The 26,563-nt window shown below is 43.1% G+C and overlaps 1 protein-coding gene across 2 annotated transcripts in view; it reads right to left on the reverse strand.

Annotated features, from left to right (window-relative positions):
• Positions 1–26,563, reverse strand: part of RFTN1 (raftlin, lipid raft linker 1) — a 477,341-nt gene that overhangs the window by 153,520 nt on the left and 297,258 nt on the right. For both annotated transcript variants that reach the window (XM_077491379.1, XM_077491378.1), the window contains one exon: positions 16,077–16,185. In XM_077491379.1, coding sequence (XP_077347505.1) covers positions 16,077–16,185 — 109 coding nt within the window. The remainder of the gene's footprint in view (positions 1–16,076; positions 16,186–26,563) is intronic.

The following is a 26,563-nucleotide window of genomic DNA, read 5'->3' on the forward strand; positions in this document are numbered from 1 at the left end:
GGAACATGTACAGTAAATTCTTAGACCACGTCTAGAGCACGTTTTATAGTTTTGGGCCATGTTTAAACAAAGTGTATAGTAGACCCAGATAGGGTTTCCGGGAAGGTAACTTTACACTTTTGTAATTTTTGATTCATTTGATCATATAGATCTTTGCACTTTACAACACTATTGTTTTTGTATTTAGCACATTTTGATGTATGCTTACACATACAAGTAGCACATTTTGTATATATATTGATTAGCTTTTTTGACACTTGGGACAAGGATTACAAACTAGTGCCGCTTGTTATTTCCTTTATCGTTTTTTTTTTTTTTGGTTTATCACCAGTTACTAGTGGCAGGTGTTTCATTTAATCCTGTTTCTTGCTATTTCCAATTACATCTTGGACGCTGTAACCTTCTGCTTTACCACAACTTTATTTTTTATTTTTTTTTATTAATTAAAAGACAGATAGTTTACAGAATGTTGTATCAAAAGTTTAAACAGGCTTGGTAAAATAATTAACAAACGTATATTTTTTTGTGATTTGATAAATACAGTATGTATAACTATGTACAGGTTAGCCCAAAAAAAATGTCTAATTTGGTTTTCATCCAAAATACTGTAGAGCTGACAAAAGGAGATCCACTTTTAACCCATTTAACACAATCACAGAAAGGATCTGTTCCTTGTGAGACTACATTTGGTATTGTAAGCCAAAAATGGAAGTGGTAAAAAATTGAAAAAATGTATTTAAATATATTAGATGCACCTCTACCTAGAAATGGCATCACTAGCTATAATTTTGGTTTTCATCAGTGGCGTGACTGATCCAGAGAATTATTCTGATTGTTGTTGAACAATGAAGCAGACCCTTTTCCTCATTGTTTATTTTAACTTTTTTGCGTTCTGTATTAACATTATAAAAGCATTAGAATTACAATCAGCTGAGTTTGAAACAACTATGGTCCATTTTTAATCATACTATGCTAGTCTGTTTATATTTATTTTCACCGGATAAAGACTTCACTGTCCAAGACCTTCTTCACAACCTAATTAAGGAAAGAGGAAAAACAGTGCTGGGCCTGTTAGATTATTTGGTTGGTAATGATTTCTTATCTTAATGTAATGATGTTGATGTAGGTGATCTGCTTCCTGGGCAGACAGCTTCTACACCTCAGAGGATATCCAGTCTTCTTGGCTTGTAGTGTAATGTAACAAACATATGAATTGAAGTGCCAAACCCCTACTGAAAAGGGCCAGGTATGACTTTATTCCAATAAGGGTCAGGGGAACAATCAAAAGAGTAGCCAACACACTTCGGGGGTTCAAAAAGAGGGCTTGTGAGTAAAAGCAATGATATATGAACTAAAAGATAACTGGACATTTAATGGTATCTCCACACCAACTGACAGGACCTGTACAGATAATCACAGGTACTTCAATTCTCAATTTTGTTACATTACGCTTTCAAAACCTTCTAAACGCTCCCTGTAACCTGCAGAATGCTCCCTACAGAAGTCAACTAAAAAAAATAATAATAATAATTTAGGTGAACTTGTGCAGTGGTATTAGAAAAAAGATATATATTCAACTGCATTTCTTGACAGACCTATTTATAAATACAGGAGTAAAAAGGGTCTCCACAAAAGTGGGGAACTTGTGCAGAGAGACCAGTTAGGTTTCAGATACAAATTCTGAGAAATAAGAGAAAACTAATTTCCATAACAGAAAATCATGCAAAACTAGAAACAGGCATACGGAGTCATCTAAAAAGAAAAAAAGAGTTTGTTACTAAAATGTTCATGCCAATTAAATGTAGAGACTAAAAACACAATTAATAAAATATATAACAATTTTGCATATCTTTTAATACAGGGCAAAAACACATACCAGAAACAAAATAAAAGTCAAAATCAATGTAGGGCAAGTCCAAAATGAAGCACGATTGGCCACTTGGTAAAATGTAAGTAACAACAATGAATTAAACAAATGAATAAAGATTTAAACACAGTGGTCTGATATATGGTGAAGCATAATATTCTAATATTGCATGACGTGTTTCTTAAGGATGTGAAAAATAGACCAAATCAGTTAAGAATCCAATATTAAGTTTCATAACCAAAAAGGGCAAGGTTGGAAAAATGGGAAGACACAGGGGTTAGTGTTTGAAATACATAAGGTAATGTCATTGTAATGCTGTCATAATACTAAAAACCGCCAACTGATTACATGATATACAGGTTCTTGCTATAGTGTATTTAATATAAGGATAGTTAAGTATAAGGATAGTTCTACAATAAATATGCATTGGAAATTACTGAGAAGAAATTTTTTTTTACAATGTATACCCATTATATAGTTTTCATTTTTCACAAAAAGAGTAATTTATATAGTGAGAATATTTATATGTGAACCTTCACTAAAAATGTGTATTTATTAACCACAGCTGTGATAAATTAAGGCTATACAATTTGTAGCAACAATGTACTGACTCCTAAGCATGGTGGACTCTGCAGTGATTAACATGTACTGGGTTAAATTACCCAATATTCCATTCTCCAATACTGTGGTTGCTTGTCTTTGTTACAAGAACCTAAGGCATTCTACACGAGGTTAGCCACAGGAATTTTCTTCCATAGTAGCAAGAAAAGTTACATTTTTACAAGATCGCATTTTCCATACACAATATTTACATACTGTATATAGGTGACTGATTATAAACTGTGAAATGTATGTTAGCAATGGAAATATATTTCAGTATCAGTCCTTTGATAAACAGATCAATGATTTTATTTTTCATTCTTTGGACAGTGCTTTTTTCACAGCATGATATATGATCTGCAAGAATGCAACCCACTTAGACTTAATATTAGTGGGGAAACAACGTCTAACCTATAACAATGTTTTACTTCATAAACCAAACCTAAAAATGTTGGTTGGTCATGTTTGTTTGGACTATGATTTTATATTGGGAACTGTTACACTGTATTCCCACATTTATAAAGAAAACTACAAGCACTTAAATTGAGTTTGTTACAAAATATTTTGTTCACACTACCGCTGAGAACATAAATGAGAAAGGGTACATCATTACTTCTTTTAAAGACAAAAGCACTAAATGTAATTCTCATAAATGCAATCACATCTTATTACATTCATCTATAGGGTATAATTGGGACTTTTACAGCTAGTAACATACATCAGTGACTTGGATTTAGGCACCCCAATGGGCCTGATTTATTTAGTTTATAGTGGGCAAAAGCCTACTTGGGTATACTTGCTTCCCACTGTCCTGATTTCTATCGCCATATTCATTCTAGTTGTTTCGTTACTCACCACTGTGTATACAGAACCTTGGCCAAAAAGTCAGAGTCAACTGGGCTAGGACAGAATGATTTTTTTTCAGATCAAATCTTAAAAGTCGATATAATTAGAATATGCATATTTTTTAAGGTGGCCATAGACAGATCAAAAATCGGCCAGTTCAGCATTGACCAGTCGAAATTCAATCCATGATTAGCCATCCCCATTTGACAGAAGTCTATTGTTAGATCGACTTCTGTGGAATGGACTAGCTGGAAAAATGTTGGCAATCAATGGCTGCAGCCACTGATCAGTGTATTCTGACAGCTAAGAGTCACTCTTTCAGCATACAATGTCCTGGCAAGGTTTGTTTGGATAGAGGAATCAGGTTTTTTTTTTTGTTTTTTTTTGTTTTTTTGCACCATCTTTGGCCAGCTTATCCCTACAAGAATGGTGTTGTCCCTTGCCAATCGATTATATTTAGCTGTTTTTCTTAATCATGTGGTATACTCAATGTCCCATTTTCAATAAATCTCAGAGTTTATAATGCCAATGTCATGTATAGACAATCCTTTACTTTTTTTTTGCCTAGTAATGCATTTTGTAATAGTCATTGTTGCTTACTCCCTTTCATATTTTGTCACCTCACCAACCAGGTCTAACGCCCACCCACTACCCATGTTATACTCACCTCTCCAGAATTCCCCAGCCCTTCCGTCTTCCGTGCCACCACTGCAAAATTACAAAAAGGATGAAATCCCTGATCCCTCTGAGATCCAACATTGGGTATTTTGTTGGTACAGTGCCGGATAGGTGAGTGTATATAAACAGTAGGTTGAAAGGTGATGACTTTAAACACATGCTGCCAACTTTCTAAAAACTAAAAAGAAAACTGCTTATACTGGAGTTGCACTTTAAAGTTGGTCTGATGAGTGAAAAAAATACAAAAGCTCTTGTACAATGTAAAGCTATTTTTTTAAAAATACCGTTGTCTTCAGAATCCCAAAAACACGCCATGTATTACTTATTTGTGGACAGAGTACCAAGACACAGAAGCCATTATGTCCCTGAGATCAAGGTCTCACATCAGATATCTCAAAAACTCCTGAAACAAAATTGGTAGAAAAATCTTACAAATTATGGATCTCCTGTATCAAAAAATTTGTAATGTGAACTCTCCATACTGCTTTACATCCACTGATCAAGTTTAAATCCAACTTGCAAAATGAAAACTCGAATACGACTTGTGTTTAAAGTGGTTGTAAACCCTGTTACACCACTTTTACCTACAGGTAAGCCTGTAACAAGGCTTAACTATAGGTACCGTGAATATCTCCTAAACTTGCCCAGTTTAGGAGATATTCAGTATATGCACTGCTGCCACTGGTGGCATTTCTTCAGGACTCGTGCTGTGACTGGCGGCTCCCGCATGCATGTGTAGGAGTGACATCATTGCGGCTCCAGCCAATTACAGCTCCGGAGCCGCGAACCTGGAAGTAACTCCGGTGGAAGATGTCGGCTGTGTACTCGGAGTGCCAACTCAAATTTAGGGCATCCTTCGGAGGTATTTCATAATAAGCTAGTATGTGATGCTTACTAACTCATTATGCCTTTGTCTTGCAGGGGGGGGGGGGGGGGTTTCCCGGAGGTTTACAACCTCTTTAAGGGGTTTTGCAGAAATTTTTTAGCACTGGCACGTTAAGGCTCAAGAAATGGCCTATGGAACATAGATAGTTATGTAGGAAGCAGGGCTGGATTAAGAACATCTTGGGCCTGGTGCTGAGGATTTTGGTGGGGCTTTTTATAAAAATAAATAAGAGAGGGGGGATGAGAGAGAGAGGATGCACATGAGCATGCGTGGGAATGACAGCAATGCAGCCCGGCCAAGGCAAGTGACTGAAGGCACAGAACCCGGAAGGAAGAACAGGTTGAAAATGGAAGCGCCCGGGACCCGCCAGATTGTCCATTGAGTTCAGTGGCACTGACAAGAAGTGAGGAGAGGCGCTATGTGCTCATCCTCTCAGTCTGCTACAAACGGCTTGTATTTAAACTGGCCGCTCCGTATATAGCTTCTGACAGGCTGTGCAAGGAGCCCCATATCTCTGGAACCATAAATGATAGGAGCCCCATATTTTGATCAGTGGTGGGGTAGGTCTTCAGCTACCTAACCCCCAAATGTAACCCCTGGTTGCTGAGCCACAACCCTCAAAGTCAATCTTTTTTTTCTGATTTTTTTCTTTGGCAAATGGGCCTATCTTGAGGTAAGGGGCCTGGAGCTGTAGCTCCAATAGCCCCTATGTTAATCTGGCCCTGGTAGGAAGCTAGAGATTTTACTAAAACCATAACTTATAAACTGTGCATTATGTTTTTATTCTCTGGACACTGTAGTGAGCATTATCATTATGTCCGATTACTGATGCATAATGATTTGAGAGCTGCCTAAACACAAGGATACATTTTCAGGCATTAATACATGTACTCTTATTAAGACATTTTATACTAATGTCAATAATAATTTTTAATTATATTACTGCACAAATAAAAACCTGTCTAATGAAACAGCAGAAATTCTATAGGAATCCATATTTCATATTTAAATATATATTTATTTATTGCATATTCAAGTATTTATGTAACGGAAACCACACCATAAAGCTAAGGAACTTAATTTACTCTGAGCCTGAGGGAATGGAAGGATAAGCAACATGAGCTCAAAGTATCCATCTCTCAATAATATTGGATTGAAATTGGGTGCAACAACTTCAAAGGCAATAACATTTAGAATGTACTCCCTCTGCATTACTATTAGTTTTTGAAGTATACGTGCCAAGAAAGAACTAGTGCCTGTATGTGTCCCAATTTTTCAGGCCAGTCAAGATTAGTTCCACTTCAGTTACCTTAGTGATATATTGGGTAGCCTGCATATCTGGAGGTGAAGGCAAGTGGTGCCCTTAGAAACCAGCCATATTTCAGTTGTAATTTTTTTTGCTGTAGGTTAAAATATAAAAACGGAATACTGTTTGTTATGGTAACACCTTTACTGCCCTTCTTGAGATTGTGGACTCCTGTAGGCTGGAGGTCATGTTAAACGCAGTCTTTTCTATTCAAATGCAGTGCTACTTAAATGCTACTTACATGCATTTGAATGCAAAACATAGTGTTTGACAAGAAAAGACTGCATTTGACTTATTTTATCCACAATCCAAATGCACCTCAATAGGATGTGCTGAATCCAAATAAACCCAACGCAATGTAGGTCACATGCAGCCTCTGAACTGTCATCTACACATCTGCATTTCAAATGTCCGCCAAACCCAGGAAACCAACACTCAGGTACGCAAGCCCTTACAAATCAGAATTATCATGGTAAATAAAGCCCTGATGCTGGCCAATATACCCAGGAGCTGTAAATACCTTCACCTTACAACACTTGCATCAAAAATGGCTATGGGGCATAGGCACAATGCAGTGACAGAAATACAAAATGTTAGATACTTGAGATAGCCTTGAACTATTTACATATACAGTATGTGTTTATACCTCATTTGTATTTGGAAGATACAATGGGGTTGATTTACTTAAGGCAAATAGACTTTTCACTTTGCAAGGAAAGTTGCACTTTGCAAGACAGTTTTCCCCAGAGCTTAGTGAAGTTCTGATAACTTCCATGATCCAATTAGGTGAAAGCAAAATTATGTTTTTTTATTTTTTATTTGTCAAACTCAATTTCAGGGCAGGCTGCATCATCATTATGGTTGCTCTCAAAGGGCCGGTTGTATCTGTTAGATTAGATGTCCAGACCACCCAACCCTCCCCCTTTAGATCAGAAGTCAAGAGCCCTAACAACATCAGAAGTCAAGAGTCCCCCACCTTCCCTTTCATCACAGTACACTCCCTTACCTTGTGCTGCTGCCGGGAAGAAGCTGGGGTGTATCTGGGAACTAGAAAGTGCAGGGTCAGGAGGAGGATCAGGGGAGGACTGGGATCAGTTGCTAGAGTCTGCTGAATGCTGAGACCAGGGAGGCGGAGATGAGGGGGCACTGTGGCTGTACAGAGAGGCACAGGATCTGTAGGTCGAGTCCTATCCACCTCTCTGCCGTCGTAAGCTGAGACGGGGCAGAGACAAGCCTCTCCATGGCTGCACTGAGAAGCACAGGATCTGACAGAGGAGTTCTGTACTCCTCTCTGCTGCCGACTGCTGAGACAAGGTGGGAGTGGAGATGAGGGGGTGCCACAGATGCAGGAAAGGTACAAGGAGCACATGAAATGGCTTGGCGGGCTGAATTTGGTGCGCAAGCCTTGTGTTTTACACATGTTGCCTAGCACATGATCAGGTATTCTTTTAAAAGTGAAACCTCCCCACATTAACTAAACTCTGGGGAAATTCCCTTGCAAATTGAACTGCCTATTTGCTTTTAGTAAATTAACCCCTATATCTCAGTGTTAATGATGGTTGGGTTTTAGGCTTCATGACTGTCCAATCACTCTGCCATTAACAGAAAACCAAAAAAACTGAAGACAATTCTGCTGGACTGCCAATATTCTATATCAGCAGTTCCTCTCATCACCCCAGCACTTGTGAAGCTATGTATTTAAATTTTACAAGTGTACTGATCCTTTAAAGCAGATACTGACAACTGAAATGCTTACATCTGTCAGATCTTAACTACAATATATTTGCACTGTGATATTTAAAGGATAACTGTCATGAAAATATAGACTGCTGTGTTTTCATACATATTCTTGTTGTGTATTCATACATCTATGTATATTACCTGTTTTGTCTTTTCCTTTAAAAATATCTTTTATGTATTCACATACAGGCAACAGTGGTCAGGGGTGTACCACTTGTAACAGAGCCGTGGTGTAGCATGCCATACATGGCCCCTGATGCAAGATAGGCACAAAGGCTCCTGACCTTTAATCCTGTAACCATATGGGCTCCCCGGAACTTGAACCCCTTGTTTTACTATTCCTTTCACATAGGTACTGTAAAACTTTAGTTTTTGGTTTTAACTTTTGAACTTTAAGTTCAGTTGGCAAGGCACATGGTCCTATAAAAGTGACCTTTCTCAACTAGGGTTGACAAAATAACACATCAGTGCTAAAGTGATGTGAAACAGAGTAAACTGTCTTTAACCATTCAAACCAGTGGCCAAGAAAAAAAAGATAAAAAGATAAATCTTCAAAGGGATTTTGTTGGGTGTCCAACAACACTTCAGATTTTGCTGTCCTCTTTAGATTGGGAAAGGTCCCTATTTCTAATAACAAAACAAGAAAAGAAAGAGCACACAGGTTTTGTGCAGCTATAAAGAAGGGGGTATAGCCCCCAAAATGCATTAGCCAGTGCATCCTCCAAGGGGGTCGTCTAGGCATTGTACGGGACATTTCATCCTTGGGTCTAAATAGTGGCTTGAGTTTTATTCCATGTTCACCAACATTTTGATTTTGTGAGTATATATGTGTTTTTACTTCAAGAAATAGTGCTTTTGTTAATGCACAGGGCTGATGTCCCTCTCCTTTTTCTTGTGTTATTTCTCCAGGTTGATAGGGGTTCCGTAAACAATGACCAATTTCTACCTCTCAAATAAACTACCACTGACACTATTCCTCCGACTGTCCCGCCAATGTAAGGAGCATCCTTCCCACTGGCCACCAGTGTAGGGGGGCACTTTTCCAGTGGCTATCAATGTAAAAGTTCACTTTTCCAATGACCACCAATTTGAGGGAGCACCACACGTTTCACTGTCTGTTTCTCTTTGGCCATTATTATTATTTGTGTCATTAATTATAGGTACTAAACATAAAATTATCATGCAGTGCAGCCCTGTGGTAGGACCTGGATAGTTCCTTAGACAATTCCTTGACTGCTCATCTTGAATCTTGTTTGTCTTGAACCTTAAACCCTTTGCTCTTCCCATGAACTTCCTGATTTAAGCCATGTCTCTGCACTTCCTGGTTGCCAGAATATTGTGCCTTCACCAGCCAATATCTTTCTCCTGTCTCTCCTGCTGCCAACCGTATCTTTGCTACCATTCGTTACCGACATTTGGCTCATTCCTCAACTATGCTTCTGCGGAATCCCAACTTGCAACTATTTGTTACTGACTTTTGGCTTATTTATTGACTACACTTTTGCTTGATCCCTACCTGCTATATCTGCTACCGGAAATCCTGCTACTGGACCCCGGCTTGCTCACCTCCTGGTGGGGCTATCCTGAGCACTGCGACCTGGAACTAATGTGCAGCAAAGCCCATCTCCACCATCAGGAGCTCTGGCGAAGAGTGCTTAGACCCCGCACCTCAGGTGAACCCCTGTCATCAGCCAGGGTGATCTGTGTGATACCTGATATGCTGCTATAGCTACTGAGCCTGACTCCAAACCGTGACACCCTGGCTGTCCAATACGTTAAGTATGCCACATATTATATATTTTTTTGAGTCTTATATCCACAATTTACAGTTTAGGTTTATTTCTTGTGGACGGTAGATCTAAGGGTTCTCTGAGATCTTTAGGGGTTCTCTGAGATCCAAAATACTTTCTCATAACAAAGAGTGGGGAAAGGATGGTCCAGATAGATCCAGAATCAGTCTAGAAGATAGACTTGGCACCAGTTGATTATGCATCAGAACAGCATATTGAAAAGCAGCATGTGTTTTGAATTCCAGTTATATTTGTCCTTACGTCTAACCAGCAATCTGTTCATATTAGCATGAGATCAGTCTGTACTTCTCTACCTGTGTGCAGGCACATAAAGCAGGTTTAAAAAAATATTCCATGGAAGCTAATAGGATGACACAAGCATCTCCACTGTAAATTAAGACTATCATTAACATTTTTTTATACTTCATAATGGAAGAATGCACATTCACAGTGGCTTATGGAACCATTAAACTGTATAAAACAAATCCCCCTCCTCCGCTGAAGATCCCTTTTCTTTATTGCTAAGTAGATTTTCTATTTAAAGCTAAACTTTTTTCATCTTAATGCATCCCAACTCTTACAGCATTTCTACTGTATGAATGATATGAAATTAAAAACATGCAATTAACCAGCAGGAGAGAGCTTATCATTGCTTTTGTAACTCCCATTTTAGTCAAAATGTTAATGTTTGTGACAAATAAAGCTTTACTATCCTAATATTATTTAGTAAAAAGAAGCTAGTTGTGAAGGTCAAACAGTTGACATGTTTTATGCTACTTTTTGTACTATTCAGACTGATTGAGTCATGCATCTTACAATAGACCTAAATGGATGCTAAAATAATCCAAGCAAAAAATGATTGGAAATATTTTTTGGGTATTGAGATACACAATTATGTCAATCATAGCTGAAGAGGTATTTACTGAATTCCTGCGACACGCAGGAAAAAGCACAAATACAAGTCAAGCTATTTGGTACATTAGATTACAATTTCATAAGTGTAATTGTTCCCATTTTCTGGTGCTGTGCAAGGATTGATTTAGCCCTGAACCTACTAGCTCCAGACATCAAAACACTTGTTAAAATCAAAGTCTGTATAGCAGATTGCAAAATATAATTACAAAGAAAAAGTACAAATGACCTTTCTTGGAATTTGGATGAAATAGAAGATAAAAGATAAGACATACATAAAATGATGAGTGTATAATGTACTTCTGTTTTGAACCTTTACATGGATGTGACAAAGACAAGTTCAATTTGGTGGCAGGTATATGGCAATGAAAAATTAATGTACAAATTGCATTTAAATATTTTTTGACCTTTTTATGTGCCTGTAGACATTTCACTTGTCAGTCAGATTAGACCATACCTAACAAGATGCTTTCATGGTTCCCTCAATGAACTGTAGCCCCTCATTGCCGGCAGCACTCATGCAGCCCCCGACCATGAGACTCTGACCAACATGCTTGACTGTAGGCAAGAAACACATGTCTTTGTACTCCTCACCTGGTTGGCGCCACACACTCTTGACACCAGCTGGGATCAAATAAGTTTATCTTGATCTCATCAGACCATAGGACATGGTTCCATTAATCCATGTCCGTAGTCTGCTTGTCTTCAGCAAACTGTTCATGGGCTTTCTTGTGCATCATCTTTAAAAGAAGCTTCCTTCTGGGATCACAGCCATGCAGACCAATTTTACCATGGCACTGATGGGCAGTGATGGGTGGCAGTAATGGGCACTGATGGGTGGCAGTGATGGGCACTGATTGATTACACTGATAGGCAGTACTTCTAGGTGGCACTGTTTGGCACCACTGGTGGGCATTGATGGGTGGCACTTGTGGGCATTGATAGGTGGCACTTGTGGGCACTGCTGGTCGGTATAAATGAGGCATAATTGCCTCTTCCTCTTAGGGACTGATGTCCCTTTAAGATAAGCCGGTGATCAGTGTGAGGAGAAAAAAGAAAACGATCACTGAGCTTTTGTTTACATCATGTGATCAGCTGTCATTGGCTGACAGCTGATCACATGGTAATGGTCAGGACCGGCCCCTTACTTAGATCGGTGGTCATCTGAGTCTCGGTGATTCGGTGATCACAGCGCGCTCCGCATCATATGACGGCCTCCTGGAAATTCACATCCACGCTGTGGCTGTCATTCGGCCATAGCACGGATGTCAGGTAGTTAAACTATAAATAAAGGCAATCCTTTTTTTTTGGACAGAGTGAAGAAGAATTCTCCTCTGCCCCTGGGATGGATTGTCATTTCCACCACTGACACAGAAAACTGTGAGCTGATATAATAGTGTAAGCTATAGTGTTTGCTGTTACCTAGAAAAGTAATGAAAGGGAAATCTTCCAATGAGGAGACTAGTTCTGGTGACCTGGGAGGATCCAAGGGATTCCCTTAATTTGAAGAGATTTCTTTTTACTTCCTGTTTTGGCTATGGGACAGGAAGTGAAGGGAAATCTCCCCAATGGAACCCACAAAGCAAAAAAATGACAGGGGTTATAACCCTTCCTTACCCTATCCAAATGAAAAAAAAAATTTTTGTCTATAGTTCTTCTATAAACATCCTGAAAAGATTATTGGTATTAGTTTGATCATAATTACTTTTTATATTTGGATTATGAAAAAGACTACAGATAACTTTTAAACATAAACTGGCATTGGAAACACTTGTGGATAATATATACAGTGATGTGTATCTAAATCCAAGAATAAAAATAGAATATATTGCAGCATACCAGTTCTTAGATGTGGTGACTGCATTTGTTTTCTTGTTTTTTTCAGGCTTTTTTCTTTATTTTCATCTGGTAATCCTGCTAGAACCTATTGTGACAGTGCTTCCTCACTTTACTATATCTATGAAGGAGAAGTGTTGTCAGCCTAGGACAGGACGTGTGTACTACAGAACTCCTCTACTCAATTCATTTTTGGGGGGGGGGGAGTTGTTCTATAGTTCACAGAAGATTACTTGGGAGACGGCAAACACTGCTTAAGATTTCAGTTTAGTGCACAGGAAGTGACAAGGGCGTTGTATTTCTGTCAGGATCAACATGTATTTTTTGTACTTGTAGAAAATGTTCTTAGCCTGAAAAAAGAAAACAATTGAAGCCACCCTATTTAGGATTGGTAAGCTGCAATGCTGTACATGTATGTATAAACTTGGGTTTAGGAGTACTTTATTACCCATGCCTAAACCAATTCATCTAAACAGCATAGACTCTACCCACTTTACCTAAACGATCCACCCTTAACCTCTTCAGGCCTGGAAGGTTTTACCCCCTTCATGACTAAGCCATTTATTGCAATACGGCACTGCATTTAACTGACAATTGCGTGACGCTGTACCCAAACAAAATGTATGTTCTTTTCTTCCCACAAATAGAGCTTTCTTTTGGTGGTATTTGATCACCTCTGTGGTGTTTTTTGTGCTATAAACATAAAAAGACTGAGAATTTAGAAAAAAATATTTTTTTTAATTTATGCTATAAAACATTCCCAATAAAAAATTGCAAAAAAACAAATATGGTCAATATGTATTCTTCTATATGTTTTTAGTTTTTTGTTTGTTTTTACTATTAATGGCAGCGATCAGCAATTTTTTAAATTTTTTTTTTTAGTGTGACTGTGACATTGTGGACGGACAAATCTGACACTAAGTGACACTTTTTGTTATTAGTATGCTGTACTAATAACACTGGCAGGGAAGGGGTTAATATCAGGGGCAATCAAAGGGTTAAATGTGCTCCTAGGGAGTGCTTTTTAACTGTGTTTTAATCTTATCCTATTAATGTCATCATTTTAATACTACACTCAGGTCAGCGCCTCCTCCTCCGTGTTTTTTTCCCTTACATGTCTTGCAGAGTTCTGGACACACTCTGAAGGATGGCTGCCTTCCTTTTTAACCCTTAATATCCCTTGCTTTTCCAACTACCCAAAATTCCAACTACCCAACATTCCAACTATCCAACTACCCAACTCACTTCACCATACAGCTATTACAGCCAAAGACTATCCCTCTAATGCTGCGTACACACGACCGGACTTCCCGGCAGACTAGGTCCAAAGGGATTAGTCCGTCGGACAATCCGATTGTGTGTGGGCTAGTCCGATCATTTTTCAAAAAATAAAATCCAACGGACTTAGAAATAGAACATGTTTCACATCTGTCTGACGAACTCAATTCCGATGGACAAAAATTTGGAAAACCGTTCGTCTGTGTGCTGGTCCTAAGGACCAAACACGACGCAAGGGAAACTATTGGCTACTGGCTATTGAACTTCCTTGTTTAGTCCCATTTACGTCATCACGTTCAAAATGAACGGACTTAGTCCGTTCGTGTGTGGCCAAGTCCGTTCATTTGGAAAGTCTGTTGGAACTCCACTGAAAGTCCGTCGGGAAGACCGCCAGACCTAGCCTGCCGGAAAGTCCGGTCGTGTGTACGCAGAATAAGGATTACTCCATTTGGAGCACCAGATAACACTGACTATACTTCTAACTGTGTGGGGGTTGCTTTGACTGGGGGAAGACAGAGATCTGTGTTCATGCTTAGCAGAATCACAAGATCTCCATCTTCCCCGCTCACAGAATGGCGGTTTGCCTTGTTTACCAGCATTCTGCCTCCCCTGAGAATGACTGCAGGGTGGCGGTGAACATTGGGTTCACCCGACCCGTTGATTGGCTTCCGCTGTGTTCAATCACAGCGGAGGCGAGGCGGGTCTTTCGGTGACAGGTACATGATTTAGCGCAGGAGGACCGCCAGTGGCGTAACTAGAACCTTCAGGGCCCCGATGCAAGAAACCATGAAGGGCCCCCCTGAACCCCAGCCAGGGCCCTTCCCTCTGAGTCCGGCGGTGGAACTCCAGGGCGTGGTCACAGGCATGACCTTTGTGAGCCCTGTAGTTCCACCATTGGTATCAGTAGTTTTTATTTTTTATTATTTTTTTTATTTTTAGGTGCCCCATTGGGGGACTGTCCCTAGGCAGGATGGGGCCTCCGTCCCCAGAAGAGATGAGGTCCTTTTCTCCAGGGTAGATGAAGTTACTGCCCCCAGGTGAGAAGGGGTCCCTGTCCCCAGGGGAGGTGGGGATCCCTGTCCCCACGTGAGAACGGGTCCCTGTCCCCAGGGGGAGATGGAGGGGGTATGTAATGGTGTGTGGGGGATGGGATCCTCTCACTCACCATGACCAAGCTGTAGGCCGCGCACTCATCCATCTTGGCCTGGGCTCCATCCAGTGTGCTGGACGGGCGAGGACGGGGCTGGCAGACAAGCCTGCAGTGTCCTCCGGGGAGCTCTCATAGGTCTGCACTGCATCTGTGTGCTTAAAGTTTGTTTACCCGGGAGAAGTATGGAGTGCAGTGTGGGCCGGACTCGGGGGGGGCGGGACTCTGGCTGGGGAGGACAGACATCAGACTGAGTGGCAATGCATGGAGCAGGAGAGGGGTACTCTGAGGAGCCGGCCGAGGACACAGGTCATGCGAGGACTGCACAACTAAAGAGCAGCCAGTGCGATAGTTGAGCATGGAGCTCTGCTAGTCACCCTCCACCTCCAGCCACCCGTGTGCATGGTGCACTGGGACCCCTAACTGCCTATGCTGCTGCCGGCCATATGTAGAGGGGGCTGCATGGGCCCCCTGCATCATAGGGCCCGGTTGCGGTCGTGACTGCTGCACCCCCTATAGTTACGCACCTGAGGACCGCTATGCCACAGTATATTGGCATGGGATGGTCCAATAGAGGTTAAAGTGGTTCTACAGGCTCAAGGTTTTTTACTTTCATGCATTCTATGTATGAAGGTAAAAAGCCTTCTGTGTGCAGCAGCCCCCCAATTACAGCCAGTGAGCCAATGAGGAGAGAACGCGGGGGACTGCCGAGCCGCGGCTCTGTGTCTTATGGACGCATAGAGCAGCTGCTCAGGAGTGAGCACGCAATGATGCCCCCAATGCAAGCAGCTTTCTCTGGGGGTGATTCTCGAGGGGGAGTAGCCAGAAGCGCTGGCGGGGGACCTGAAAAGGAGAGGATCGAACCTGCTCTGTGCACAACCACTGCACAGAGCAGGGAAGTGTAATGTGTTTAGTATTTAAAAAAAAAAAATAATCTCAGTTTATGATAGTAAATCCTTCTTGAAAGATACAGTTCTTAACTATACTCTCACAAAATGAGTTTTTTCCTTTTTATGGTCACGGTCTACATCTTGTCATGCTGAATGATTCATAACAGCATGACTTTATAACAAGGTTCTCACTGTTACACATTGCTATATTTATGAAGAATAAACAAGCTGCTGGAATCCTGACCTGAATGAAATTCGATGTATGCAATTATAAGCGAATTAAAAGATAGTGTTACTTGCCCTCTTCACTAGGTCAGGTATTAGCTTTTGGTCTACCAGCTGGTCAGGAGACAAACACTGTTCCACTTCTAGGATGTATTCTTCATTGCTCCCATCACATGTTGAATTTCTAAGGGAGAAACAAGATATTTTATACTTTAGAGAACATTGAAACACATTTATTCACTTTGCAACTGGCCACAGAGTATTTAGGTAACCTTAGAATGCATATACGTGTCTGGGATCACATGAACACATACATCATGATGTTGTCCGTGATGGGCTACTAATCCACTTCCCCATCGGTGAAATCTGCGTGGCCCTTGGGCATGTGATCTGTCTAAGTGCAACTCATAGTAACCAGTTATAAATGTAAAAATTAAAAAAGCTGCCTCTCTCAATAGATGAGATGAAGGAGACAGAGAGATTATTTTTTTTTTTACATTGTACTGTAACAAGTACTGTCTATATACTTTATAAAACATTGCAAAAAAAAAATTCTTTACATCATTCGTTCACTGCCAAATTAACCACGTGCCCTCCGGATGATTCCCCCCTCTTCATGACCAAACCATTATTTGCTTTTTGCCACTGCGTTACTTTAAAGTGGACCTTCAGTCATTTTTTTCAACTTTCCATCTATTAAATCTTCTGCCCTTGTTGTTTTAACCATAGCTCCCAACTGTGCCTGATTTCGAGGGATTGTCCCTGATTTGGAACAATGTCCCTCTTTCCCCCTAATTTATGCAGTTTTTATCTTTCAAAAAGTTTCCCAGTGTAAACCTTCCATCCAAATTCTAAATTTTAAAAGCCAATATAAAGGAATAGTAGTGGTTAAAAGAAAGCCCTTGTGGATTTAATTAATGTTTTTGTTTTGGTTCATTCTCCTTTAAGGGGGTATGGCAAGGGGCGTGTCCTATGTCTACATACGTTTGCTAGTAAGTGTCCTTCATTCCCATCTCAAAATGTTGGGAGGTATGGTTTTAACTTCGGATGATAAATGTATGCCTGCAAACACCTTATACAGCCCACTTCATGTTTCTTGGCTGGAATGTAGCCTAGGGGCTTATGACATCATCCACAGCTCTCTCTCTCACCCACGTGAGTTTGCACAGAAGGGAGGGGGATGAGTCATAAGAGGGCCAAGGAAAGCTGCAGGTCTGCAGATGTGCCTCAGTGTGTCTGTGTAAATGCAGGAAGTAAACAGGCAGCAGCTTCAGCTGCCCACAGTTAAAATGGCTGCAGGCAGACTCAGTGGAGGGAGATTTCTGCAGCATATCTGGCAAGTACAGAATCACAGCATATATAAAATAATATGCAAAGTGGTTGGAGGGAAGCTTCAGAATGGCAAAGATGTTTTTATTACAAATTATGTGAGCAGACTGCAGTTCCTCTTTAACTGGCAATTGCGCAACACTGTACCTAAATAAAATGTATATATTTTTTTTCATACAAATAGAGCTTTATTTTAGTGGTATTTTATCATCACTGGGTTTTTTGTGCTATAAATGAAAAAAGACCGATTTTAAAAAATGTGATTATTTAAAAAAAAAAAAAAATGGATATGTTTTATAGCACATAGTAAAAAATATAGATTTTTTTTTACTTTCTGCTATAAAACATATCCAAAAAAAAATATCTAATTTCTTCATTAACCCTCCTGTCAGTAACCCTGAGTGTTGCTCGGGATTACATTTCAGTACCATTAGCAGTAACCCCAAGCCAGGATTGCATTGCAGAATCCTGGTCCAGGTTATTTACCTTGTCCCCATGACCCTGCAATGTCCCCCCCCAGCTATGTCCCCCGCCAGGTCATCCGCCTGATGCTCTATGTGCCGGGCTCCATTCCCTGCGACCGACACGAAGCATGGGAGTGGATGAGGTTAAGAGGTTAAATTAGGTAAACTCTGCTACATATTTTTGGTTAAAAAAAATCCAAATAAGTGTATATTGGTTGGCTAGCATCTATTAATTATGGTATATATTGGATTTTTTTTATACTAGTAATGGTGGCGATCAGTGACTTATAGCTGTACTGTGATAGTACGGCGGGAAATCTGACTATAACTTACACTTTTGACAATTTGTAGGAACCAGTGACACTAATACAGTGATCAGTGCTAAAAATATACACTGGCTGGGAAGGGGCTAACATGTTGGGTGATCAAGGGGTTAAATGTGTGCCTAACAGTGCTTGGTGCATTCACTGTGTGCTGTTTTTACTAAAAGATGTGCCAGTTTTATTCCATGCTTTGGATGCACTCAAATGAGTCACTAACTGAATACATCTGCCAAATGTCAGCTAGCTTATCTCTTCTAATAGTCACCCTCAAAGTGAATCCTTTCATATTGAGTTCCTGCCAAATCCTCCTAATGAAGGGGGAGTGTTAGAGCCCCCAAAGTGTGTTAAATGTTTAATGGCACCTCCACTTGAAGACCACCTAACTGGGAATTTACGTCATGGTTTTCAAGTGGAATACCAGAGTTATGGCTGCAGCAATATGCAATAACCTCAGTATTGTTCTTTTCAGCCAGTGATTCTCTTACCGCTAAAAGTAATCCAAGCAGCTGATTGGCTGGTGGATCGTTTTTAGAAGCAGTGGCTGGTGGAACCAAAGAGATTAGCTGAGGAAAGATGACCTCCACGAAACTCTATGGTCTAGAAGGCCTGGAGCAACATCATGATAGTTACATAGTACAAAGTGAGGTTGAAAAAAGACACAAGACCATCAAATTCAACCTATGATCCATCAAGTCCAATATATAAGGCTGGAGATTTATTCAAGAGCGCATACGCCGATGATGTTGGCGTATATATTACATATCTCCTAAATGGTGCAAGTTTAGGAGATATTTACAGTACCTACAGGTAAGCCTTATTATAGGCTTACCTGTAGGTACAATTAAAAAGGAAGACTTTACTTCCTCTTTAAGTGGTTAAATTATCTCTATTGGACAGATATAAGGGTCTGCTTTGCTATACTTCTTCCAAAGAAGCTCGCTACTAGTGATGGCCGAACGGTTCGCCCGGCGGTCGTTTCGCGGCGAATTTCCGACATTCGCGGTCCGCACGTTCGAACGCCTTTTTCCGTCGTTCGCCGCGGCGGACTTACGTGTTTAATGTATACAAGAACTTTAACCTTTGGTGACACGTTTATCATGTGATACAGGACAGCCAATTGAGACATGACAGCACATGGACACTTGTACATTCCCCCTAACCTATAAATACACCCGATCCGGTGGCCATTTTACATTCTTTCTTCTGTTAAGATAGGGACAGGTTCCTGTGTGGAGTAGGGAGAGATAAACCACTAGCTATTTGGTACACAAAAGTTCTTTTCAGGACTGGTATAGGTGTTAGGTGTTGATAGGTTTGCTGTGCTGCTGATTCTTGCAGCAGCCTGAGTGTCTTTTGTTAGTTTAGAGAAAGGGAAAGGACGGTGTATGCTACAGGGACAGCCAGATTAGTCTTTCATCATCATCATCATCATCATCATCATTAGCTGTTACTATCAAGGTCCACAAAAGAGCTGTTCCAGTAACCACTAATCGTTCTCTTTTTTTGCCAATTTGTATAGGGACAGGAAGGAAGCAGTGTTGTCAGGCAGTGAGGGTAATTTTAAAGACTTGCTGTTATTATTAGTTCCACAAAGGTTCTTTTCAGGACTGGTATCAGTGGTACAGTAATAGGCTTGTACATGTATAATATTCTTTCTTCCAAATATAGAAAGGATATTATACTTGACTGCTGCCCTTCTGCTGCAGTCTGCTAAACATTCACAACTCACTTGTTCCACAAAAGTTCTTATAAGGACTGGTAACTTGGTATAGGGTGCTACGGTACATAGGCTTGAGTGCGGTACAGTCTGCTGTTCTGTAAGGACCGCTATCGGTCCACAATAGATAGGGTTGACGTGCACCACTGCTGACCGCTGCCCTATACTGCAGCAGTCCTTCAGCGGTATAGGGACTGACGTACAGTCTGCTAATCACTAACACACAACCTGCTTGTTCCACAAAAGTTCTTATAAGGACTGGTAACTTGGTATAGGGTGCTACGGTACATAGGCTTGAGTGCGGTACAGTCTGCTGTTCTGTAAGGACCGCTATCGGTCCACAATAGATAGGGTTGACGTGCACCACTGCTGACCGCTGCCCTATACTGCAGCAGTCCTTCAGCGGTATAGGGACTGACGTACAGTCTGCTAAACACTAATACACAACCTGCTTGGTCCACAAAAGTTCTTATAAGGACTGGTAACTTGGTATAGGGTGCTACGGTACATAGGCTTGAGTGCGGTACAGTCTGCTGTTCTGTAAGGACCGCTATCGGTCCACAATAGATAGGGTTGACGTGCACCACTGCTGACCGCTGCCCTATACTGCAGCAGTCCTTCAGCGGTATAGGGACTGACGTACAGTCTGCTAAACACTAATACACAACCTGCTTGGTCCACAAAAGTTCTTATAAGGACTGGTAACTTGGTATAGGGTGCTACGGTACATAGGCTTGAGTGCGGTACAGTCTGCTGTTCTGTAAGGACCGCTATCGGTCCACAATAGATAGGGTTGACGTGCACCACTGCTGACCGCTCACCTATACTGCAGCAGTCCTTCAGCGGTATAGGGACTGACGTACAGTCTGCTAATCACTAACACACAACCTGCTTGTTCCACAAAAGTTCTTATAAGGACTGGTAACTTGGTATAGGGTGCTACGGTACATAGGCTTGAGTGCGGTACAGTCTGCTGTTCTGTAAGGACCGCTATCGGTCCACAATAGATAGGGTTGACGTGCACCACTGCTGACCGCTGCCCTATACTGCAGCAGTCCTTCAGCGGTATAGGGACTGACGTACAGTCTGCTAAACACTAACACACAACCTGCTTGGTCCACAAAAGTTCTTATAAGGACTGGTAACTTGGTATAGGGTGCTACGGTACATAGGCTTGAGTGCGGTACAGTCTGCTGTTCTGTAAGGACCGCTATCGGTCCACAATAGATAGGGTTGACGTGCACCACTGCTGACCGCTGCCCTATACTGCAGCAGTCCTTCAGCGGTATAGGGACTGACGTACAGTCTGCTAAACACTAATACACAACCTGCTTGGTCCACAAAAGTTCTTATAAGGACTGGTAACTTGGTATAGGGTGCTACGGTACATAGGCTTGAGTGCGGTACAGTCTGCTGTTCTGTAAGGACCGCTATCGGTCCACAATAGATAGGGTTGACGTGCACCACTGCTGACCGCTGCCCTATACTGCAGCAGTCCTTCAGCGGTATAGGGACTGACGTACAGTCTGCTAAACACTAATACACAACCTGCTTGGTCCACAAAAGTTCTTATAAGGACTGGTAACTTGGTATAGGGTGCTACGGTACATAGGCTTGAGTGCGGTACAGTCTGCTGTTCTGTAAGGACCGCTATCGGTCCACAATAGATAGGGTTGACGTGCACCACTGCTGACCGCTGCCCTATACTGCAGCAGTCCTTCAGCGGTATAGGGACTGACGTACAGTCTGCTAAACACTAATACACAACCTGCTTGGTCCACAAAAGTTCTTATAAGGACTGGTAACTTGGTATAGGGTGCTACGGTACATAGGCTTGAGTGCGGTACAGTCTGCTGTTCTGTAAGGACCGCTATAGGTCCACAATAGATAGGGTTGACGTGCACCACTGCTGACCGCTCACCTATACTGCAGCAGTCCTTCAGCGGTATAGGGACTAAGAGTTTTGTCACAGGGTCATTTAAAAAATGACATGCAGAGGAAGAGGCAGGCCCTTCCGCAGGGGTGGTAGGGGTAGGGCAGGAGCAACAGGCTTGAGCCAAAGTGGGAAGTTGCAGAAGGTGCGTTCAATTACTTTAAAGGATGCACCAGACTTGGTTGAGTGGCTCGCTCAGCCTTACTCTTCTGCACCCTCCTCATCCTCTCGATCTGCACCCTCTTCTTCACTCTCTGCTATGTGCACCCCCAAAGACACTACCACCAACAACACGACCACCACCACCACCACCACATACCTTCCGCTTGAGTCACTGGAATTATTTTCCGATCCATATCAAGAGGACATTTCTGATGCGCAGCCACTCTTGGTATTGGATCAGGAAGAGGAGGTAGCAACAAGCGCTACTCAGCAGTCTGACGCCAGTACCCAGATCAGCCCAAGGAGGAGGTTGGTCCCCGGTGTTGCTGCCTACTCTACTTATAGCGGTGGGGAAGGTGACGTTGATGATGACGTGTCTAGTGATGTCACGTGGGTGCCCACAAGAGAGGAAGAGGAGGGGAGTTCAGAGGGAGATATGGACCAGCAGATAGGGAGGAGAAGCAGCAATGACTTACATTGCACAGCAGGGACAAAGCAGACTGCAAATGTATCAGGAGCGAGTCATCGACCATGTACGGTCACATCTGGCGCTCCCAGGACACCGGCACATGGCTCCGCAGTGTGGGCTTTTTTTAACGTGTCCGCTGCTGACAATAGCGTTGCCATCTGCAATCTTTGCAGTCAACGCGTTAGTCGCGGTAAGCCCAATACTCACCTAGGGACGACCGCCTTAAGAAGGCACATGAGCAGCCATCACCGAGCCCAGTGGGAGCAACGGAACACACAAAGCCACACTGCAGGCTCTCACCGTCCAGCCTCGTCTTCTACTTCTCCTTCTCCTCTCTCCTCACAATTGTCCTCCACTCCACCTTCCATCACGCCAAGCTCACATTTTTCTGCAAAAAGGCAGGCTTCCGTGGGCCTAATGTTTGAGCGTAAAAAAATGATGACGCCGGATAACCCTCTTGCCCAACGGTTGGCGGCTGGCTTGTCAGAACTCATAGCCCGCCAACTACTGCCATATAAACTGGTGGACTCGGAGGCCTTTCGCAAATTTGTGGCCATTGGAACACCACAATGGAAGGTCCCAGGAAGGAAGTATTTCTCAGAGAAGGGCATCCCAGAGCTATATGGCCATGTTCAGCGGCAAGTGAATGTATCTCTGGCACACAGTGTCGGTGCCAAGATACATCTGACCACAGACACGTGGTCTAGCAAACACGGGCAGGGAAGGTATATCAGTTTTACTGCCCACTGGGTGAACCTTCTGACGGCCGTCAAGCATGTAACCCGTGGCACCCGTGTAGATTTGGTTTTACCGCCACGGATTGCATGCAGGCCTGACTCTTCTTCTCCTCCTCCTACTCCATCCTCCTCCCTCTCCTCCTCAGCTGCCTCCTCCTTTTCCGCTGCTAGCGTCTCTTCCACTGCACCGCCCAAGCTCCCCAGAACCTATTCCACATGCCAGGTGAGACGTTGCCATGCCGTGCTGCGTCTGTTGTGCCTGGAAGCAAAGAGCCACACTGGCCCGGCACTCCTTTCAGCTTTGCGTTCACAGGCAGATGAGTGGCTAACACCGCTCAATTTGACAGTTGGTAAAGTGGTGTGTGACAACGGTGCCAATCTGCTTAGCGCATTGAAACAGGGCAAAATCACGCACGTGCCGTGCATGGCACACGTCTTAAACTTGGTCGTGCAGCGATTCCTTGTCAAATACCCTGGGGTCCAGGACATCTTGCGGCAGGCAAGGAAAATCTCGGCCCATTTCAGAAGATCTTACACGGCCATGGCTCGCCTTGCTGACATTCAGCGGCGACACCATCTGCCGGTCAGACGTCTTATTTGCGATTGCCCGACGCGATGGAACTCAACCTTCTATATGCTTGATAGGCTGCTCCAGCAGAAACGTGCAGTTAACGTCTACCTGTATGAACTCTGCGAAAGAAACGGTTCTGGGGAGCTGGGTTTTTTTTCACCGCGCCAGTGGCTGCTCATGCGCGACACATGCAGACTTCTGCGGCCATTTGAGGAGATCACCAAACTGGTCAGTCGCAGCCATGGCGCCATCAGTGACATGGTACCTTATGCCTTCTTTCTGGAGCGTGCATTGCGTCGTGTCATTGATCAGGCTGTGGAGGAGCAGGAGCGGGAAGATGAGGAAGTCGCAATGCTGGATGAATTCCCAGGGGGGGCTACTCTATCTGAGACAAGTCAACAACAGGAGTCTGATGAGGAGTCAGAGGAGGATGGTGCCGGGGCGGATGAGCAGGAGCAAGAAGAGCATGCTTTAAACCTTTCTGGGATCCCTGTTGTGCGAGGATGGGGAGAGGAGAATGAAGAGGACGACATTATCCTGGATGATGAGCAGGAGCCAGGCCACCACACCGCTTCCACTTTAGTGCAAATGGGGGCCTTCATGCTCCAGTGTTTTAATAGGGACCCCCGTATAAAAAGCATGAGGGTCAAGGACCAGTACTGGGTGGCAACGTACTTAGACCCCCGGTACAAACACAAAATGGCGGAAATGTTACCGCCGTCGCAGAGGGCTGTCAGAATGCAGCACTTCCAGGCCTTGCTTCGAGAAATGCTGCATTCTGCTTTTGCGTGCGCTGGCAGAGGAGCAATTCCCACTCCCAGAGAAGGATTTGCGGGTACCAATCCAACAGCGCCTGCAAGAAGAGGCCGGTTTGAAGATGTGTTGGTGACTTCGGATATGAGGTCATTCTTTCAGCCGACCCATCGACAGGTGTCATCCGGATCCAGCATCAGGGAACGCCTAGACCGTCAGGTGTCCGACTACATTGGGTTAACGGCCGATGTGGACGCTCTGAGGAGTGATGAACCCCTAGACTACTGGGTGGGCAGGCTTGACCTCTGGCCAGAGCTTGCCCAATTTGCAATCGAACTGTTGGCTTGCCCCTCATCCAGTGTCCTGTCCGAAAGGACGTTCAGCGCAGCAGGGGGGATTGTGACCGATAAGCGTACTCGCCTAGCTCACCACAGTGTTAACTACCTCACATTTCTAAAAATGAATGAGGCATGGATCTCGGAGGAATTCAACACATGTGATCAGTAGACCATGTATATGTCTATAAACAATTTTTGGAATCAAGCACACAGACCTTCTTAATTCATTTGGCTCACTTCCCTGACCCAAAAAAGCACACCGTACTATATGCCCCTACCCTCCTCTTTGAAGAGGTTGAGCGGTGTCATATTTCTACTGGGGCTGCTTATTATGAGGGGTTCCCACCATCCCTGTGCTGTGCTGACTTCCTCCTGGGTGTTCTTATTATGAGGGGCTCCCACCATCCCTGTGCTGTGCTGACTTCCTCCTGGGGGTTCTTATTATGAGGGGATCACACCATCCCTGTGCTGTGCTGACTTCCTCCTGGGGCTGCTTACGGTGCTGCTGTCAGCGCTGTATGTCACGGAGCTGCTGTCAGCGCTGTATGTCACGGAGCTGCTGTCAGCGCTGTATGTCACGGAGCTGCTGTCAGCGCTGTATGTCACGGAGCTGCTGTCAGCGCTGTATGTCACGGAGCTGCTGTCAGCGCTGTATGTCACGGAGCTGCTGTCAGCGCTGTATGTCACGGAGCTGCTGTCAGCGCTGTATGTCACGGAGCTGCTGTCAGCGCTGTATGTCACGGAGCTGCTGTCAGCGCTGTATGTCACGGAGCTGCTGTCAGCGCTGTATGTCACGGTGCTGCTGTCAGCGCTGTATGTCACGGAGCTGCTGTCAGCGCTGTATGTCACGGAGCTGCTGTCAGTGCTGTATGTCACGGAGCTGCTGTCAGCGCTGTATGTCACGGAGCTGCTGTCAGCGCTGTATGTCACGGAGCTGCTGTCAGCGCTGTATGTCACGGTGCTGCTGTCAGCGCTGTATGTCACGGAGCTGCTGTCAGCGCTGTATGTCACGGAGCTGCTGTCAGCGCTGTATGTCACGGTGCTGATGTCAGTGCTCTGTATTACGGTGCTGCTGTCAGTGCTCTGTATCTCCTGCACCCTCTTGTTTGCCTACCCTGGTCCCTGACCTTCCCTCTCCTCCATTGCCTTCATTAGCTCCATAGTCCTGAATTGTCAGAACAATTTCCCAAATAAAAAAAAAATGCTTGTAGTTATCGATCCCAAATTCACCTCATACATGTATTATGCTATTGTCCAGGTGGTGGGACTACGTGCTACCCCCTAATAATTACCCCGTGGCCGCAAATTCGACCTAAAGGTTTGCGAAATTCGCCTCCCATTGAAGTCAATGGAGCCCGCGGCGAACGGTCGTTTTCGCGAACGTTTGTGTCCGTTCGCGTTTCGCGTTCGCGAAACGTCCCGTCGGAAGTTCGTCCATCACTACTCGCTACCTCGTGATCATCCTGGTCCTCTGGTTTTTAACATTTTCTAAGGTGTAAGAAGTATACAAATTAGGAATGTCAGCATTAACAATGTGTTTGTTATGGAATGTTCCACATACTAAAATGAACATAATTTTTTAAACTTGCTTGTGTAGCATAGTTTGTGCATATGATAGCGTAATAACCAAAACTGCCAATAAATGCAAAAATGCAGACATAACAAAATGATTCACTCAGAATACCCTTAAATCAATTTAAACATCATCTTCATCAGTTAGGCATTGCTTTTGTTGTGAATGCATTTCTTTATTGTTAACTGTTTTG

The sequence above is a fragment of the Lithobates pipiens genome, unplaced genomic scaffold (assembly GCF_037356315.1).
Source record: "Lithobates pipiens isolate NorthernLeopardFrog02 unplaced genomic scaffold, aLitPip1_a1.2 Scaffold_19, whole genome shotgun sequence".
Classification (NCBI taxonomy): Eukaryota; Metazoa; Chordata; class Amphibia; order Anura; family Ranidae; genus Lithobates; species Lithobates pipiens.